Source organism: Drosophila subobscura, chromosome U, assembly GCF_008121235.1.
Source record: "Drosophila subobscura isolate 14011-0131.10 chromosome U, UCBerk_Dsub_1.0, whole genome shotgun sequence".
Lineage (NCBI taxonomy): Eukaryota > Metazoa > Arthropoda > Insecta > Diptera > Drosophilidae > Drosophila > Drosophila subobscura.
In genome coordinates this window covers 22,782,919-22,801,248 of record NC_048534.1, presented here as the reverse complement: position 1 = coordinate 22,801,248, position 18,330 = coordinate 22,782,919, and the positions used below count along the sequence as shown (strand labels likewise).

Here is an 18,330-nt window from a genome sequence, read left to right as displayed (position 1 = left end):
TGATTTCTTTGCTATAATCTCACACTAAGCAAATCCGTTTCCCCGTAAATCTGTCATGCCGCTGAGCGTTGAAATTCGAAATTGGTTAATTTTGATGGCACGAAGAGCAATAACAAAGCCCTCAGCTATGGGTGTCTTCCGTTTGCGAACACCACAGAAATCTCTTGATTACAACTAAATAAAACTTGAACTTAGATGGGAATCAATAAAGGTACTCATGGAGCAGCCGCAGGCGTTATTTGGCAAGCTTTGTTGATGCCCAAAATGGTTTTATCTGTGCCAAGAACACACTTTCAGAGCAGTGGAACTAAACATTTTCTTATCCACTATCCATGACTGCCAGCTGCTGCTTTTCTTTTCGAAAGGAAAAGTTCGACTGGAAAACTGATGCCACTTCTGTAAGCTTCCTCCTGCGCGTGCACATGCAAAGCCAATCGTTGTCGGGGGTTTGGTTTTTACTTGTGGCTGGTCAGCTGGGACATGTTTCGTAATGGAAGAAAAGTTGGAATGCAACAATTGGAGCAGTCGCCTTTGGCTTCAGGCTCATTGGGGGCGCCGGGCGCTGGGCGCTAAGGAAAACCCAGCTGAAAGGCAGCTCCAATGATTTATTTTTGCCGTGATGAGCGTGCGTTTAATTGCGCGCCGCACCGCACCCGAAAACCAGCGAAAGACTTAGGCAACGAACTTGTTAGCTGCCTGTTGGCCACGTTTAATTAAAAGTTCAAAGCGAGCACGCGAACAAATAAATTGAGACATGAATTGAGGCGGCCAGGCAGTACGAGATATTTTCGCATTTATAAACGACTTCGACAGACTTGGGGAAGTACAACTTGCAGTGATTTTACTCTTGCCTTATTCTTGCTTTCCTGTCGGCCATTTCTATAGGGTCGGAAGGCTCATTACGTTAGCCATAAAACGGTTTTCGAGGCTGCCGCCAAATGAGGTGGCAATTAGTGCAATGTTTCGCGCCATTTGTCTACATTTGGCCATGCTATTGGCGGTTGCCAGCATTTATGGCTGCAAATAAGTCAGAGGCAGTGTTGAAATGCCGAATCGCCGCCGCCAACTTATGGATCAAACACCACAAAGCTCTGACGCATCGTCGAGACAGGGGAGCATTGGACCTAGAGGATCATCTGTCGTGGCATCGATGGTGGCATCAGTGGAGACATTAAACAAATGGCGCTTTACATAAATTAACGCCTTGTGCACGGAAACGCTCAATCAACACAAACAATCGAGTGATATACGATATACAGCGTGTATTTTCATGGCTTGAACTCTTTGCCAGCACCGGGCAGGGTCACTTATAAATATTCAACGATTGATAGATACGACAATCTTATTGATTTTAAATGCTCAACATCTTTCTTAAGCAGCGGCATTCAAATAAATTGATAATAAAATGCCACACGCTGATCTTCAGCAAGTTTGTTACAGACCAAACGGCAGGCAGTCAGACTCAGTGTCGCTGAGGAACGAGTCACCCGATTGCCGTGTGTTTTATGGCATCTTTCAGCTGCTCATCAAGGGGTGTCGTGCCTATGGCTGAGAATTTATTGGTCTACTGCACTTCGGGCACACGCTACTCACTTCATCATCGCTTTAAGAATTCTTAAGTAAAGTAGCAAACGACTAAACCAAAGCCAAACAAAACCAATCAGGCTTATGTTGGAATTACTGCGCGTTGCATAACCAACCCAGACACTTTAAGCCTTAGCTTTGACTTTAGATGCGGCATTAGCTTTCAGCTTTAGCGTGGCTTTGTACAGAAAAACAATCAGAAGTGTGGCTTGCGGCTGGCTAATAGAAATGTCAGCCGATGGGCAGCTCTAGGCTCTGGCATGGCCAATTGCCGTTGCCAATTGATTGGCTCTCATTGTGCGCCACCGACGTTGCATATCGTGTGTGTCATTCAAATCGTTCACACGGTTTTTGTAGCGAAGAGTCGGACTACCGATTTCAAACTGCGACGATTTCGCGCGTTAATTACACAATTGTGGAGCGTGCCGTGTTTTCTGCATGCCAAGTAGCTGATGTACAATACTCCGTCTAGAAGCCTTGACACCATTTGGCGTGTACTTGGCGAATATTAGATCACAGTTGCGGTCTGCCTTTGGCTTGTACACTGAGTGAACCAGCAGGAAGGGACAGGAGAGGGCCTCCTAAAAGTGAATGTAAAAAGTTGTAGGGAAAAAGTGGGTTTGTCCGTGTTGCTCATTCAATTTAACGTACCTCTCGTGCCACTCGTGCCCTGTCAAAGGTGCAACATAGCGGCAGTGCGATTCACCCGATTGTGGCATCAGTTTTATGTACCCATGGATACGTGGGTAGAACTAGCACCATCAAGCTATAAGCACTCTTATAGTGCAGAGTTCCTTATAGTTCACAACACAATGGTGGCAAACGACAGACCAATTCCAAAAGTGTGTCTGGCAAAGCGCATAAATGCAGTTCTGAATTGGTGCATTTTCTGGCTGCTTTCGATTGAATGGCTCGTGGCAAGCTTGCTCAATTTATTAGTTATCGCACAGTCATAAACCAGGGACTAATATAAGCAAAAAACCAGTTGAATTTTTGCCAATCTACTGGAGTCAGGCCACAGCCTTACTTGGTGTTGTAAGCGCAGAGCAGCCGGGCTGCAATTGAATTCAAATTGGGCCTCAATTGTTCAGCGTAATCAGTTTTATATGCAGTTTCGGTTATTCTGACTTTTTATTGGGGGTTTATTTTCGGTACTCTGATGCCTCGAGTCTTGATCACATTGCGATTTGAGGTCAGCTCTGGCTTTTGGGTGCAGTTACCTTTTCTTAAGCATAAACCCAAGATTATAACGGCACGTTTTTATAATTAAAAGTTTTTTTTTGCCCGGGGAATTGTCACCACTTGATGGCTGATTCAGCGGCGATCGATTTGGATCGCTTTTACTGCTTAAGTCTTTGCGGTTGTGGATGCTGGCAGTCTGCTATAATGGCCCCACATCACGGCTGTTATGCAACCACATGTACCGTTCTTTTAGCTGCTATCACATGTGGGTTGTCGCTGCTCAATTAACATTCCGGCGTCGCCGGCGCGCCAAAACGATACAAATAAAACCATTGAGCCCTGTCTGTAAAGCGATTATTCGAGGGGAATAAACTTTAAATGAGTTTCGAGGGAAACAACGGCCTTATTCCATAACAGATTTCAACGAATTTCTTACAAAATGGATTATACATGTACAGATTGACTCCGTATTCAAAGGAAGTGAAGCCGAATCAGAACTAATACAATTCTGAGACACAACTTTTATACCAATCAAGATCAATGGTCTATAAATCTATCAATTCGATCGTTATGAATGAACTATCCAGATTTCCAGTATGATTTAATGAACACTACATTGAGGCACTCATTTTATGTTTATTATTTAAAACAATATACAGCCTCACGTTGTTCAAGTGGCATTTCGTTAAAATTGAGAAGGTCAACGGCACCAACAAAAAACTTTGCAACTTGGCAACATCACACATATTTACACACATTTAGAAAAATCCATTAATCGGTAAATAAAAACGTGACAGGCCTTTATGCAGTTTCGGCGTTTGACTCAAAGAAGCGCAACTGCAATAACAGCGCTGCGCTGCCACTGCCACTGTTGACCCCTTTATGTACGTTGCGGCTGCTGCTGATGCCAAGAATGCAACAACGGCGCTGCTTTATCTGTCGCAGCAATGGATTATACTTTGTTTCAGTTCTTCATGTTGTTTGCAGTGTATTCTTGTTTATTCACTACGAAATTGCTTGCATGCACTGTTCCCTTTCATTGTCTTCTTTGCACTTTACCGTTTGTTTTTGGTCACTGCTTATGGCATATCCACGCACGCACCGCTTTGTCACTTGTTTGTCTCATAGCTGCGTTGTTGTTAGTGCTTGAGAGAGCGTGCGCAGGGAGAGCGATGATGCTCAAGAACAGAACAAAAGGGAGAAAGTAATTAGAGAACATCGTGCGAGCGTGTTGCTCTGCAACAAGCTGCTTGGGTAGAGAGAGAGTGAGAGAGAGAGATTAATTGAGAGAGAGCTTACAAGCTACAAGCTGCAGGCAATGAGAGTCTGACAGACAAGGTTCTCGATGCTCTCAGAACAGTTATGTACATATTTAATGGCATGTAAGCTTCTTTATCTTTATTTAATACTAATTTAAAATCTTTCCCATTTCCCATTGCATTTACAGGACCCACAGAAGCTCAAGGCAAACGCGCCTCACGCATCACCAGCTCTCGCAGCTTTGGCACCAACGTCAAGTCCACCAGCTCCAATGGCCTCAGCTTCGACTGCCCCGAGGAGTTCGGCTACTATCCGCACCCCACGGACTGCACACAGTACTACGTGTGCGTGTTCGGTGGGGCACTACTTGAGAGCTGCACCGGCGGCCTTATGTACTCGCACGAACTACAGACCTGTGACTGGCCACGGAACGTGGGCTGCGAGTTGGTGGACACTTCCACGGAGCGCGGCCCGGCACGTGGCCAGAGCCAGACGCAGCAGCAGCAGCATCATCAGCAGCATGTTCCTAGCCGCGTGCGCTTTGGGTCCGCTTTCAGCAGTCCAGGTGGCGCCCAAAAGGCGCCCACAGTGGCGCCGCAATACCATCGCTCTCCGCCACAGGTCATACAGGCTCAGGTCCACAATATCCCACCGCCTCCACCAGAGCTGCGCGTTCCACCCAATCCGGTGGTCACGTCGCGGGGTCAGCCGAAGCCATTGCTGGACGCACAAGAGGACATAGCGAAGGTTAGTTGTCAATGGTGACTCCATAAAACAGAAATTCCATGTTCAATCCTTGCACAGCTCTATGCTGAGGCGCAGGAAACACTGCCACCCGCGGAGGAGGAGGAGTCCGATCGTCAGCAGCGTGTGTATCGCGGCCAGCCAAGCACCGTTAGCCAGGTACAACGGGATCGCGATGGCATCATCCATCAGGCAAGCATCAATGCCATACCCCAGAGCGGAAAGCTCAGCTCCTACGCCTTCGGAACAGCCTACAGGTAAGCGATTGTCATCACAGCTATCAAGCTTGAGTGTCTCATCAACTTTCCTCGTTGCTTCTTTAACTGAATTGAATTCGTTCTACATTGATGCAACTCACTCCACTTTACTGAAGCTAAAATTTATTCTAAATTCTCCGCAACTCATCGTATTACATGATCTTTTCTCTCATACCATGCATTATCTGCACTATCTCTATATATATCTTGCTACCACCGACCAAAATCCGAACGACCGAACCGCTTTTGGCCAACAAAAAACTGTACGCAAACAGCGAAAGCTTGAATGACGAACAAACGCTCGAATACGAACTGTCACATAACGGACTCGAGGCACGAACGCGAAAACGACGAGAACTCACGAGGCAGACAACGGCAGTTGCGGACACAGCAACGGAGACAACAACAACACCAGAACCAGAACCCAAAGTGCAAACAGAAATGCCCAACGATTCGAATACATCGAGCGAAGTGATGGAAACTGAAAGCAGCAGCACGCTACCCGGCAACGACAGTGAATCGAATAACTCAGAGGAGCACTACGACGAGGTGGCTCCTGTCGAAGATAAGATACAAAAGTACTCCTCAAAGATAAGTCAGCGAAGGGAAACCCCAGCAAATGCAGTAATGGAGTTTGACTACGCTGGTGATGAAGCTGCTGAAGACGAGGACGAGCGCCCAGAGGAAACAGATGCGGCAACAGGGGAGTCAAAAAGACGCCCGCGTCAGCTTCGCCCACTCACGCACACCTCTGCCAAATGGCCGGCACAGAACTATCGGGAAATTGACAACCAAGGCTACCATCAGCATCAGACTGGCCAAAGCTATAGCTTTGGTAACTTCAATCCATATCTAACGCCACCAGCCAGTCCCGCGCAGACTCCGCAGCCGTACGGCAATCACAACTACAACAAAGTAAACGCCGGCTATCCCGCTCAGGCTTATCTACACCAGCAACAGCAGATTTCCACAGCAAACCAACAAAAGCCAAAGGTTGTGTACACCGGCTACAATCTATCGCTGCCACCGCCCCCCTTGGAGGATGACTTTCGCCCGATTGCGGGCAACTACTTCGGAGCGCCAAGCAATCCACGATTGCCCCCGCAGAACCTCCAACAACAGCACTCGAGCAGCGGTGGAGATCTGCTACCATATTTAATACAGCAGCTGAAGGAATTAAAGGAACGTCGCAAGAATATACAAGCGGAAAACTTTGCCTATTTTCATTTGGACAATCAGCCAGTGACACCCGCCACTGCCAGCGCCCCAGCACCCAGCTCCTCACACGCCACAACCACAGCACAAACGCCGTTCGCGTACTACTCACACTCCCACCTATCAGGCGACCCGTCCAAGCCCACACAGCAGGTGACACCCGTTCCCAAAGGACAGTACAGCACCATGGGAGGTTTTTACAATAATCAGGGTCCCGATCATGGGCAAGTCAACCCGAACTATCCCGGTAAGCTGGTATCCCAGTACAGCATTGGCAGCACCACGGAGAGCAACTATTTTCAGTATAATGTTATAGCGAATCAGAAGATGAAAGGCGTCTACAGCACAGCCAAACCGAATCAAGTAGGACAAGTGGCGGTCAAAGTGCGACCCCCAGTCACACCGCTGCAGGTCACGCAGAGCATCAACATTGTGTCGGCGCCCAATCTGGCCTACAACAGGCCCAACACAGGTCTGCAACAGGTGCCATTCCGTGACTTTTCGCACATACCCGTAGGCATAAGCTATACGGGCAACAGCACCGTGCCAGAATCCTATCAGACTTTTACCAAGACAATCACTTCCACAGAGGCTCCGGCGACCACAACGACTGCCGATAAGCCCAAGCTGACAAATTTTCAATTCAATATCCATGAGTTCATGGCTAACCTAAAGTCCAGCGATCTGGCAAGTGTGAATCCGGCCATAAACCCATTGATTAAGTACTTCAAGCAGTTGAACAGCGATGTCCAGCGACGTCCAGTTGCCCTTTCCAGCACGACGACAATCCCAATTTCCACCACATTGAGTACTTCTACACCTAAACCACGACAAAGAGAAAAGCCAACCATTACAACCACTTCGAGACCGCTCAAGGGCTACGAGAGCTTTATCAAGGGCATACAAAATCAAATCAACAAACAGACCTCGAGTCAGAGTGCGGCACCGCCTACAAAATCCCCAACAACGCCGCGAGTAAGACCCACAATAAGGACTAGCAGCAGCAGCAGCACAACGACTACCGAAAGCGTCGACTACTACGACGAGGACTACGAGGAAGATGATGATATACTGCCACCGTCACACTTGCCGCCTTATATGCCCATGTCCGAGACAATGGCACCACCACGCCCGCAACTGGCAGCCACCACAGCGCCTGTGACTGGGCTGCCAGTACGCAACAACTTCCAGACTGGATTCATGGAAGCCACCACCACACGACGTCCATTCCCAAACTTTGCGCAGCTTAACAGCAGGCCCAGTACGGAGACTGGCACTGGAGTGCCGTCATTCATCAACTTCCCCAGCGACATATTCCAGGAACTTAAGCAACGTCTGCCACAGTCCACCACTCCCACGTCAGCGGCTTCCACTACGCAGAGCACGCGGCCCAGCTCCACGACAGCATCCACATCAACATCCACACGAATGCGCTACACAACGCGGCCACGCACTAGAGGACAACAAAAGTGGATGACGATGGCACCAGCTGCAGCTGCAGCCAAGGGAGTCGAGAACAACACCAAACGGGCGAAAAATGAAAGTAATTCAATGTCCGGCTACTATTCCGGCAAGCAAAGTCACAGCAGCTTAGGTGGCCTCCAATTGAACTCTGTGCACATCGTCGGCTCAGACTCAGGCGGGGACAGACACAGGTAGCTATACTGAGTTCCAGCTGAGTTTGAAAGAACTTTTGTGCCGCTACACAAATACACAAGAAATACCCGTATATAACTACAACAACAACAAAATACAAAAGATAAATGTACATAAATATACTCAATACGCCCGTCCGTCTTGCGACATTACTGTTTAAACGACCCATTACTAAACGATCTTAACGGATTGAGCCCGCACCTACCAAAGTTGTACAGTTGACTAAACAAAAATTGTTCTTGGACATTGGCTACACTAACATTTAATCAAAGACATTATAATAGGAAGATGATTAGCGCCCATACATTTTCCATGCATGTGCAAGAAATTTATATGCATAACATTTTTACTTCGAAATCCTTTTGCGAAAAAAAGTTTGTTCTCTGTATTCATAGCTGTTCAGCTGAGTGTTAACAGCACAGTTTAACAGCTTGTTTCCGCTCCACGCCAACAGCCTGTAACGCACCCGACTACTGTGCTGTTAGTGCACTTGTCTACAGTGCTGTTAGCGCATCCGTTTGTTGTGCAGTAAGCGCTCTGAGAGTGGGCTCGCGAGCGGCTGAGCTTATAAGCTTCAGCTTCTTGTTTCCACCCCCGCACTTTCACAGTCGCGTCCATGGTGAAATTATTAAGAATGTGAAGTCTTCCCCACACTGCATTCTCTTTCGGGCACCAATAGCCTATCTAGCGCTTGTCTCTCTGTGATGGACAGCGTCGCCTTGTAATTAAATTCTCTTTGAGTCAGCGTATGGCGTTCATCATCTTACCATTAAATTGTCTTTGCCTTAAACCTAACCCTAACCTTAACCTTGACTTTATGCTCTAACCTCATTCTGTGCTCAGTTTTCATTACTTCCCATTTTATCCTCCATGCTCATGCTCATTATTATATTTATGTCAAATTGAATTACTTTTTGATGTCGTTTTACATTTCTCTTCCCCTGTTTTACGTACGTAAACCCAATCATTAACTCTACATAAAACACACAATATTTGTTTACCTTATGTTTCCATAAAATTCCACTTGTGCATTTTGGCCAATGTAAATAATCTGCGCCAATCACTTCACCAACAACAACCAAAAAAAACTTCAACAACGTGTACAGAGTTGAGTCATCTTCACCGTCATCGCTGGGGGGGGCGCCAACGCCCAATGCTAATATCTTTGTACAGCCCACGCCACAAGCCCCATCTCCACAGCTAGAATCCAATCGTAACTACTATAATGCATCCATATTTAATCACGGGGGCGGCTACCAACAATCACGGCAACAGCAGCAGCAACAGCAACAACAACAGCAACAGCTACAGCCAACACCATTCCAACAATCGTCACAGCGCGAGCAGCAGGCACAAGCCCTACCAAATCCCTATGATTCATCATATTATTCTGTTTACGACGATGATATCGATTTATATAGGGACATTGAGTATCAACAACAACAACAGCAGCAAGACCATCAGCAGCAGCAGCAACAGCAGCAACAGCAACAATATCATCAGCCAGCTGTGCGCCATCAACAGACGCAATCAACGTACCGTCCACTGGAGCAATCGGCCACACCGACTCCACCACAGAAGCCGCTGTACAGCAATCAACCGACGTTGACCTACAGCACGGACTACGATGAGGATATTAATGCACAGGTGGGAGATATACGAAAACAAAATGTAAACAAAAACTAACTGAAAACTATTTATAGATCGAGCAAGATAATGTGTACGATCAGCCCACACATTCGCCCCAAAGGTAAGTCACAATCCAGCACCATGCAAGCCTCTTGACAGCAAACAGTCCAGAAAGTGCGGAGAATTTTACTGCACAGGGAAGTCATTTGTAGTTCCCAAGCCCCAGCCCAGCCCGAGCGCACCACAGTTAGCATTATGGCCTAGAAATTATTCCCACACAAACTCCAACAAAACACAAAACATGAAAATTTACACACACAAACCCACAATACATTTATCCACCGGAACAGGCCGGAGCAGGTGGCCATCCAAAGACTGGACGCGCGGCCAACAACCACAAAGACACCGCCCACACGTGCCGATGCGCGTCACTACTATGACACGATTACCACGCAAAATACGCGCAACGGAGAATCCGATTACAGTTACTCCAGCTCAGGAGAGTACACAGAGGACTATGAGCAGAGCGAGCGCAGGCCCGGCACGGATACGAGAGATGATTATGAATTGATTGCCAATGTTGTGGGGCACAAAAAAATGAAAACTTCCACGCTACAACCACCTACCACAAGAGGTCAGAACATAAAAGTTACACCAGCAGTTAGTTGGAGTACGCCCAAGAGTTCCACAACAACAACAACAACAACCAGTTCTACAACAACCACAACAACACCACCAACAACGACAACAACAACCACCACAACAACACCAAAACCCCAAAGGTATTTCGTTAGTCCCATTGCTAGACAAGTTGGCAGACAGACAGCTCCGTTTCCACACGATTTTAGCATCCCTTCTGCAGTCTTAGTTTTGCTTTTAAAGGAAATAGTTTGTAAGTTCTCATAGCCATCACACACACACACACAAAAAGCTTGCAAAATCGGCTCACAACACACACAAACTCCGGAACATCTAGCTGCCATAGCTGCTCCCGATATCCGCTTCGGGGTTAGACAGTGCCTCCGAGACGTCCTCTACTGCTGGCTGTGTCTCTCTCTCTCTCGCTCTCTGATCTTTATGTTTTTCTGTTGTAATGTGATTAAAATGCGTTCTCATATTCATTGCATGTTTATACCATAAGATAACCGTTACGTGTCGCGATTTATACGTATGCATGAGCATGAATTTATAGATAATCCATTCCAGAATCCATTACCAGTCGAGAATGAAAAGTGAAATTCTGAGAACCGAAAAGGATAGGGACTCTCTGAGGATGTTAGGGTTTCGCTTAGCAACTAAGTTACTAACTTGTGTGATTACTTATTACAACTACACGTCTCTTCAACAGCTCGAAAGCGCATGCAAATAAAATCTATAAGCAACAAGCTATAAACAAATCAAAGACAAAAACAACAACAAACACTACACAGCCACCAACGACCACCACCACCAGCACCACAACAATATCTCCTCCAACATACCACCCTTCGACTTATAGCTCCAATCCCTTTCTCAAATCGAAGCTCCACAGTCTGGCCAAGTCGCTGGTTAGCTTTGTGGCCAACAGCCACCCTCCAGATAAATTCCATAATCAACATTCAGTTCAGAACCAGAACCAGACCCACTCCCAACTCCAACTCCAAACTCATGTTTATCCCTCAGTTGCTCCAACCACAACCACGACGCAAGGGCCTCTGGTGGTGGACAGTTCCAGCAGTCAATTGGAAAATTCGGAAACCGTCTTCGATGAGAGTCAGAATGTTCATGTGCAGACGGCCGAGGCACCGAGCAGCCGCTCCTTCGAGACCAGCACTTCGCCCAAGTTTTTAGATTTCATTAACACCGCCGCTTACGGCACAAGTCCGCGCGGCAATCTGCTGCACGCGGTGCCAAGTAAGCCCGTGAAGACGAACTACCAGCAGTTGCACAAACAAATGCCATTTAGGGGATATCTAAATGAGCCGCAGACCAGCAAGCGCATTCAGAGCTACATCACATCCGATGTGGAGCCGCAGAGCTTTAGGTCTCCTGCGAGCGAAACTCTGTCCTCGATTGAGCTATTGGACAGCTCAAGCACCACGCCAGGCACGACGCTCAGTAAAGCGTTTCAATATAGCCTACAGCGTGGATCGTATGGGTTTAGTCTGCGCGCTGAGGATGGGCCAGATGTCACCACTGATCTGTCAGCAAGTACAAGTACAAGTACAACTACAACTCCATCTACCAAGCCCAGCGATGTGGATATTGTGCCCACAACCTATGCTCCACCTCTGCGCATTTGGCGCAATGGAAGACCCACAATTCAAGCCTATACCAAGGCCACAACCACAACAGCAGCAACCACTGCAACAGCTGACAGCTGGAGCGATAGTGTGGAGTCCAGCAGCACTTTGCGAAGCACCTCAACAACGCCAAAGTCTCAGGGCATGCCAAGCACCGAGCGGTACATATCCCCGGGACAACGAAGCACCAACCGCGCCAATCACTTCAAGGACAACCTAAATCGGGCCACTGCCAATCCCGCCATGCGTTTTGTTTCCCCCTACAAGAGTCTGGAGAATCTGCTGCAGGAGGAGCGTCAGCATTCCAACATGATGCTGCGCACGACAGCCAGACCGCGTTACACCAACTCCCCAGCCTCGCCGCCTTTCCTGCAGACCACACAGAAGCCGCCAAAGAATTTGTTTGTTTCTGGGTTAACACCTAAGAACATCAGCGCGGATGTGCTGGCCACAATGGTTACAGGAAATGTGCGAAACTTTAGCATCAGCGATGCCATCTTGAGCACTTTTAGTCCGCAGAGACCGGTGTCAAGTATGCTGCGTAGCACCACTAAGGCAGCTCCAACGACGACAACCCCAACAACGACCACTACTCCAACCACGACCATGTCCGCGGTGGTAGCTTCATCGCCCTTGCGGGTTTCCCAGGCTCCACTGCGTCCTCGCGGCCGCTCACGCTACACAGTCGCCACACTTGACAATTTAGCGGAGAGCGTGGACGAGCCCACGACCTATGCACCCCGGCTAAGGCTACCCAGCAGCCACTTCGACACCAATCAGTACACAAAACGTGTCCGCATAGCCGCCAAACTGCGCTCGTCTTCGGGTGAAGCCACATTGCAGCCACACGCCAAGTACGAGTCATACAAGGCGGCCATACAGGCCAAGGACTCGAACAATTTTGGCACACAAAATGTAACAGCAAAGCACGTAAAGTTGTTTAAACGCAAACAAATAGAGAATGAGGCCAGCATATCGGATGGACCCAGAGCCGAGGCATTGATTGGACATCAGCAAGTAGAAGTCAGGCAACAAAATAGCCTCGAGGAAATGGGCACAGCAACTGCATCCAGCTCCACGGAGCATGTGGTGACCATAACAGATCGTCCGACTGTCAAGTTTCTCTACTCGAACAAATATCGCCAGCAAACGGCGGAAAGTACTTTGGCGGATAGTCTCCAGAATGCTGGCTACCTAACCACCGGCAATGGGCGGGTCCAAAAGTTTCGTGCTGTGAATGTTCTGGAGCAACTGAAGCAGTTCCTCGCCGGCAGCGATAGCAATAGCAACAGCGATGAGAGTGGCACCTCCCGATTTGTTGATGAATATTCGCTGCCGGAAATAAAGGCAGCCGTTGATGAAATTAAGCAACTTTATGTGCCCACGGGGCGTACGACGATTACAACCACAACGACTACGCTGCGTCCTAGCACCACGCCCATTGCGTCTCCCAGTATCCGCCCCACTTTGGGAGCAAGCCAATCCAAAGCATATTCCTATTCCTCCTCCACTTTTAGCACCGAACCCACCAACCCAACTCCAACAGTTAGATATTCCCCTAGCACCACCACCAGCACCACTCCCGATGTTAGTAATCCCTCAACAACCTCAACAACAGTTTCACCAACAACTTCTACTGCTACTGCTACAGACACACCCTCCTCCTCCTCCTCCTCCTCCTCCTCCGTGTTTGCAATGCCAACTGCGCGCGCCTCGAGGGTTAACAATGTCATAAGATCATCGATTGCCGCTGCTGCCGCCCAATCGTCCAGCTCAGGCTCCTCCACTACCTCCACCTCCTCCACAGCGGCGGCTAAGGCAAATAAATTCCAATTTGGATTCTCTCCCAACAATAAGAACCAACAGCAGCAGCAGCAGCAGCAGCACAACAGCAACACCAATGCCGCCGCCGCAGCAGCAGCGTCTGTAAAATGCTCTGATAGCACATTGAGCGCCAAATGCAACGAGATTCCCTCAAGGTATAGATACTCGTACCCGATTGCCACTAAGTTCAGTCGATCATCACTCTCTCTCTCTACCTATATCTACCCATAGCTCTCTATTCTCTCTATTAGATTCACAGTAATTTCGTTTTTTGAACACCAAACCAAACCCTTCACACTGTACTGTACCGGAAATCAAAACACTGTACTGTGCTGAACAGCCACAACTACAACCCGTTGTGCTGTTCTAAAGCTTTCTCTAGTCTCTCATTACCCCCTCACCCACCCAAACATACACCCAATCCGCTAATACTATTCTCTTTAGCTCTATTTGTACTTGGTTGATGTTGAATGTTGACCACGTCCACTTAAAACAAAAGTTTTGCTCACTGTAATCTCTCGCTGACTTAGTGCAATGTTAGTTTATTATCGTAGAAGTACTTACTAAATTTTAGCTGCTGTGTAAAATGGTGCAACAAATAGCTAAAACAGAACACGGCAAACACTGGTGGTGGCCGAATTCATACCGTAAATCCCTTCAGTTTTTAATAGTTTTAAACATAATAAATTGGAGCATTAAAATGTGAGTTTGCATCACAAAAATGTGAGAACTAAGAAGTAGAACTCTGAACTCGATCTTGACACAAACAACAAACACCAGTACCCGTTTCAATTCGCACATTTTACCGAGCTTGAATTTAGTAAGAACTTATGTGTGATCGCAAGTAAAGACTTAATTTCGCTGCCCATTTGCCCCTACGAAAAGTATCAAGATCTCTCACAACTTCTTCGTCTTTCCTCAGCTTAGATTTCAAACCCAAAACCAAGCCAACACGTGACACATAAGTATACAACAAAACAATACAACTTTTTGGTTCTCACTGTATAATAATTGGCTGATCAAATTGTACTTTTTTTGGGGTTCTGTTGGTGGTGGATTCTCGGTAAATGAAAACTCATTTTTACATAAACACTAACCCTCATTCAAATGTTAATATTTATAAGTCGGTAAACAACTAATCGAATGTACTCGAATATGTACTCGTATCTCTTGCCTCTTTGTGTAGCACAAACTTGTAGCTAAGTAATTGAGTAGAGATAACTTTTAACTTTCCTTAAACCATAATTTCATTGAATTCTACCCAGAAACAACAATAGAAACCGAGGCGGCGCCATTTATGCCAATCAGGATCGGGATGTTGTGCCCACAGCCAATCGAGGAACGCATCCACCGTGAGTAAAACTTTGAGAAGTGAAGATAAAGAAAAGTATTTATTTATATTTATTTCACTACAGACGCACCCGTCCCACGCTTAAGCCTTCCGGCACTATTGTCTCGAAGGCTCAAGAATTTGTGGACATTTATAGATATCCACCAACACGACCGGATCCCATCTACCCACAGCCCACGCCCGACAAGACGGCAGCCAAGTGCCGCAAGGATGTGTGCCTGCTGCCAGACTGCTATTGTGGTGGTCGGGATATACCTGGTAAGTGGGGAGTTTCAGCTGAGTGACTAACCAATCGACCAATCTGGCTACGAGTTCTCGTGCGTAATAACAAATGCATTGAAAATAATGTGTGTGTAGGCGGCCTCAATGTAACGCAGACACCACAAATTGTATTGATTACGTTCGACGATGCAATCAACCCGATTAACATTGATATCTACGCGGAGCTTTTCAATAACAAAACGCGAAAGAACCCCAACGGGTGTCCTTGGCGTGCGACGTTTTATTTGTCCCACGAGTGGACGGACTATGGCATGGTGCAGGATCTGTACGCTGATGGACATGAAATGGCCTCGCACACTGTTTCGTAAGTTGGCGCCATCCTCGACAAACAAATCAACATCCACAAAGGCCACTGCATCAAGTCTCGCATCTGTTTTTCTCTACTTTTGCTTATCTTTATTTTCTTTTACTGGGAATGAAAACTCTATTTTATTTGCTTTACATTTTTCCATCCCATTATCGTTCATTTACCAGCCGAGCTACCCGCTGAGAGCATTCCCCAAATAGTTCTCTTGACTTTCGATGATTCTGTGAATGATTTGAATAAGCAATTGTACACGGATCTGTTTGAGAAGGGGCGCGTCAATCCCAATGGTTGCCCCATCACAGCCACATTTTACGTCTCCCATGAGTGGACCGATTACAGCCAGGTGCAAAATCTATACGCCGATGGACATGAAATGGCATCCCATACAGTTTCGTAAGTACAGACGACAGTCCTTGTAGCACAACACACAGCACACAGCACAAACAACAGAGGAAATGGAAATGCAGCAAGGAAGTAGCTAGTGGAAATATTTTTCTATCACAAACCGCACAAATATCCACACCAAATACATCACTCAGCTAAACATAAGCTAACCTGCTCCGTTTTTAGCTATTCTAACAACAAATTTATATATCCACAGTCACAGCTTTGGCGAGCAGTTCTCGCAGAAGAAATGGACACGTGAAATAGCTGGCCAGCGGGAAATACTTGCGGCTTATGGTGGCGTCAAGTTGTCGGATGTCAGGGGCATGCGGGCGCCCTTCCTCTCGGTGGGCGGCAACAAAATGTACAAAATGTTGTACGACTCCAACTTCACCTACGACTCATCCATGCCTGTCTATGAAAATCGTCCTCCATCCTGGCCATACACACTGGACTATAAGATCTTTCACGATTGCATGATTCCACCCTGCCCAACGCGCTCCTATCCGGGAGTGTGGCAAGTGCCTATGGTCATGTGGCAGGACTTGAACGGTGGACGCTGCTCCATGGGCGACGCCTGCTCAAATCCCAGTGATGCGGAGGGTGTTACCAAAATGATTATGAAGAACTTTGAGCGGCACTACACGACGAACAGGTAAGGAGAGATCAAATAGTTAGAAACTGGACAACAAATTAAAAGATTTGATTACCTGTAGAGCACCTTTTGGATTGTTCTACCATGCAGCCTGGTTTACGCAGCCCCACCACAAAGAAGGCTTCATTAAGTTCCTGGATGCCATCAATGCCATGCCCGATGTGTGGATTCTAACCAACTGGCAGGCACTGCAATGGGTGCGGGATCCAACGCCCATATCACGCATTAACTCCTTCCAACCGTTTCAGTGCGATTATTCGGTAAGACTTTGCCCCTCAACTTACGGACAAATGTTTAAATATATTTTGTATCCCATCTAAGGACCGACCGAAGCGCTGCAACAACCCGAAAGTGTGCAATCTCTGGCATAAATCTGGCGTGCGCTACATGAAGACCTGTCAGCCCTGTCCAGACATTTATCCTTGGACCGGCAAGTCGGGCATACGCTCATCGCGCATCGATAATGACAATAATGTTGAGGAACCCGCAGCGGCGTAAGACTTTGCCCTAGCATCAAGTCTGTTCTTCGAGATCCATAGACTAACAGCAGCAGGCACAAGAGGCCACACTGGTGGTCAAAGGTAGCTCGAAATACGAAATTCACTCGTTCAAAATCGTTTCATTTACTTTAATACTTTAGCTAATTTTGTTTGCCGCGAGATCATAGTTAATTTTTTTTGGAGCATGTTACCACAAATTATTTATTCCCGCTTGCACACTCGATATATTCCTATAGATTGCTACTTATAGCGTATTTCCATGCACCCTGGAATACCACATGAAAAACAATTAGCAATAAACTTTAGTGAAATTAAGAACTAATATTAGTAAGTTGCATGGCAAGCGTAGTGGTTAGGCTAATGTATTTTCATTTAACTTGTGATAAATATTTACAGCTGAATTTATGTATGTATTAGACGTGCACAATCCTCTTCCAAATCATTTACTCTTTCCAAACTCTCTTTCATTTTTGTCTTTCTATTAAGAGCGGAACATTTAAATATATTTAAGTTCTTCTACGCATATTTTTGAAATAAAAACCATTCACTACATTTTACTATAACTAAGTATTTAGCACCACAACCAAGAGCAGTAGTGGCAGTATCAGACTTTTAGAGTTAAACGCAGTGCAGAGCAGAGTATAATATTAGCATTTAAGTCAAACACCAGCAGCATTCTGTACATCATGCACCATCCTTTTGAATTTGTTTAGTCTTTGGTAATGGATAATAAATACGTTAACTAATGGAGCAACAACTGCAAGAAGTCAATGAGCGAACGATAACTGGGAGCGCCCATAAATAGTTAAGAACAATAATGATTGCCAATACTTAGCCGCTGCCTTACTGCAAGTCGAGATGGAAGCCAATCGAATGTAAGCTATAATTATGCGAAAGTATTAATGGGATTTGAAATGCAATAATTCAAGACGAAAATTAATAATATAAAGTAGCAAAACTCTTCATGGCAGGGCGCGATGTAAGAAACAATTTTGTTGCAACGAGTGAATTAAGTATTTTGTGCTCATGTTTGTAAAAAGCTACACCTACAATTGAATGTATGAATGTACGTTGCATGTCTATAATAAAGTTAAATATTTAAATCGTAATTAACCACTGCGAGTTATCGACTTTTTGCTGATAAGCGTGGAGCCTCTGCCGCAGGTGCTACAATTGATATCCGGAAATTGTGTGTAATTTTGATGAGGTGCTGACCCT

At 46.5% G+C, this 18,330-nt stretch overlaps 1 protein-coding gene across 11 annotated transcripts in view; it reads left to right on the top strand.

The window, feature by feature from the left end:
* LOC117900202 (putative mediator of RNA polymerase II transcription subunit 26) overlaps positions 1-18,215 on the top strand; it is a 35,555-nt gene extending 17,340 nt beyond the window's left edge. For 2 of the 11 annotated variants that reach the window (XM_034810464.1, XM_034810465.1), the window contains exons 3-14: positions 4,214-4,773; positions 4,831-5,027; positions 5,303-7,897; positions 9,320-9,545; positions 9,602-9,648; positions 10,876-13,788; positions 14,899-14,985; positions 15,049-15,242; positions 15,741-15,966; positions 16,175-16,612; positions 16,674-16,872; positions 16,934-18,215. In XM_034810464.1, the coding sequence (XP_034666355.1) occupies positions 4,214-4,773; positions 4,831-5,027; positions 5,303-7,897; positions 9,320-9,545; positions 9,602-9,648; positions 10,876-13,788; positions 14,899-14,985; positions 15,049-15,242; positions 15,741-15,966; positions 16,175-16,612; positions 16,674-16,872; positions 16,934-17,110 (7,859 nt within the window). In that variant the 3' untranslated portion in view covers positions 17,111-18,215. Of the gene's footprint in view, positions 1-4,213; positions 4,774-4,830; positions 5,028-5,302; positions 7,898-9,004; positions 9,546-9,601; positions 9,649-9,877; positions 10,310-10,875; positions 13,789-14,898; positions 14,986-15,048; positions 15,243-15,341; positions 15,571-15,740; positions 15,971-16,174; positions 16,613-16,673; positions 16,873-16,933 lie in introns of those variants that run through there. The other 9 variants (XM_034810468.1, XM_034810470.1, XM_034810469.1 and 6 more) reach the window with 9 other exon arrangements.
* The last annotated feature ends 115 nt before the right edge of the window (positions 18,216-18,330 follow it).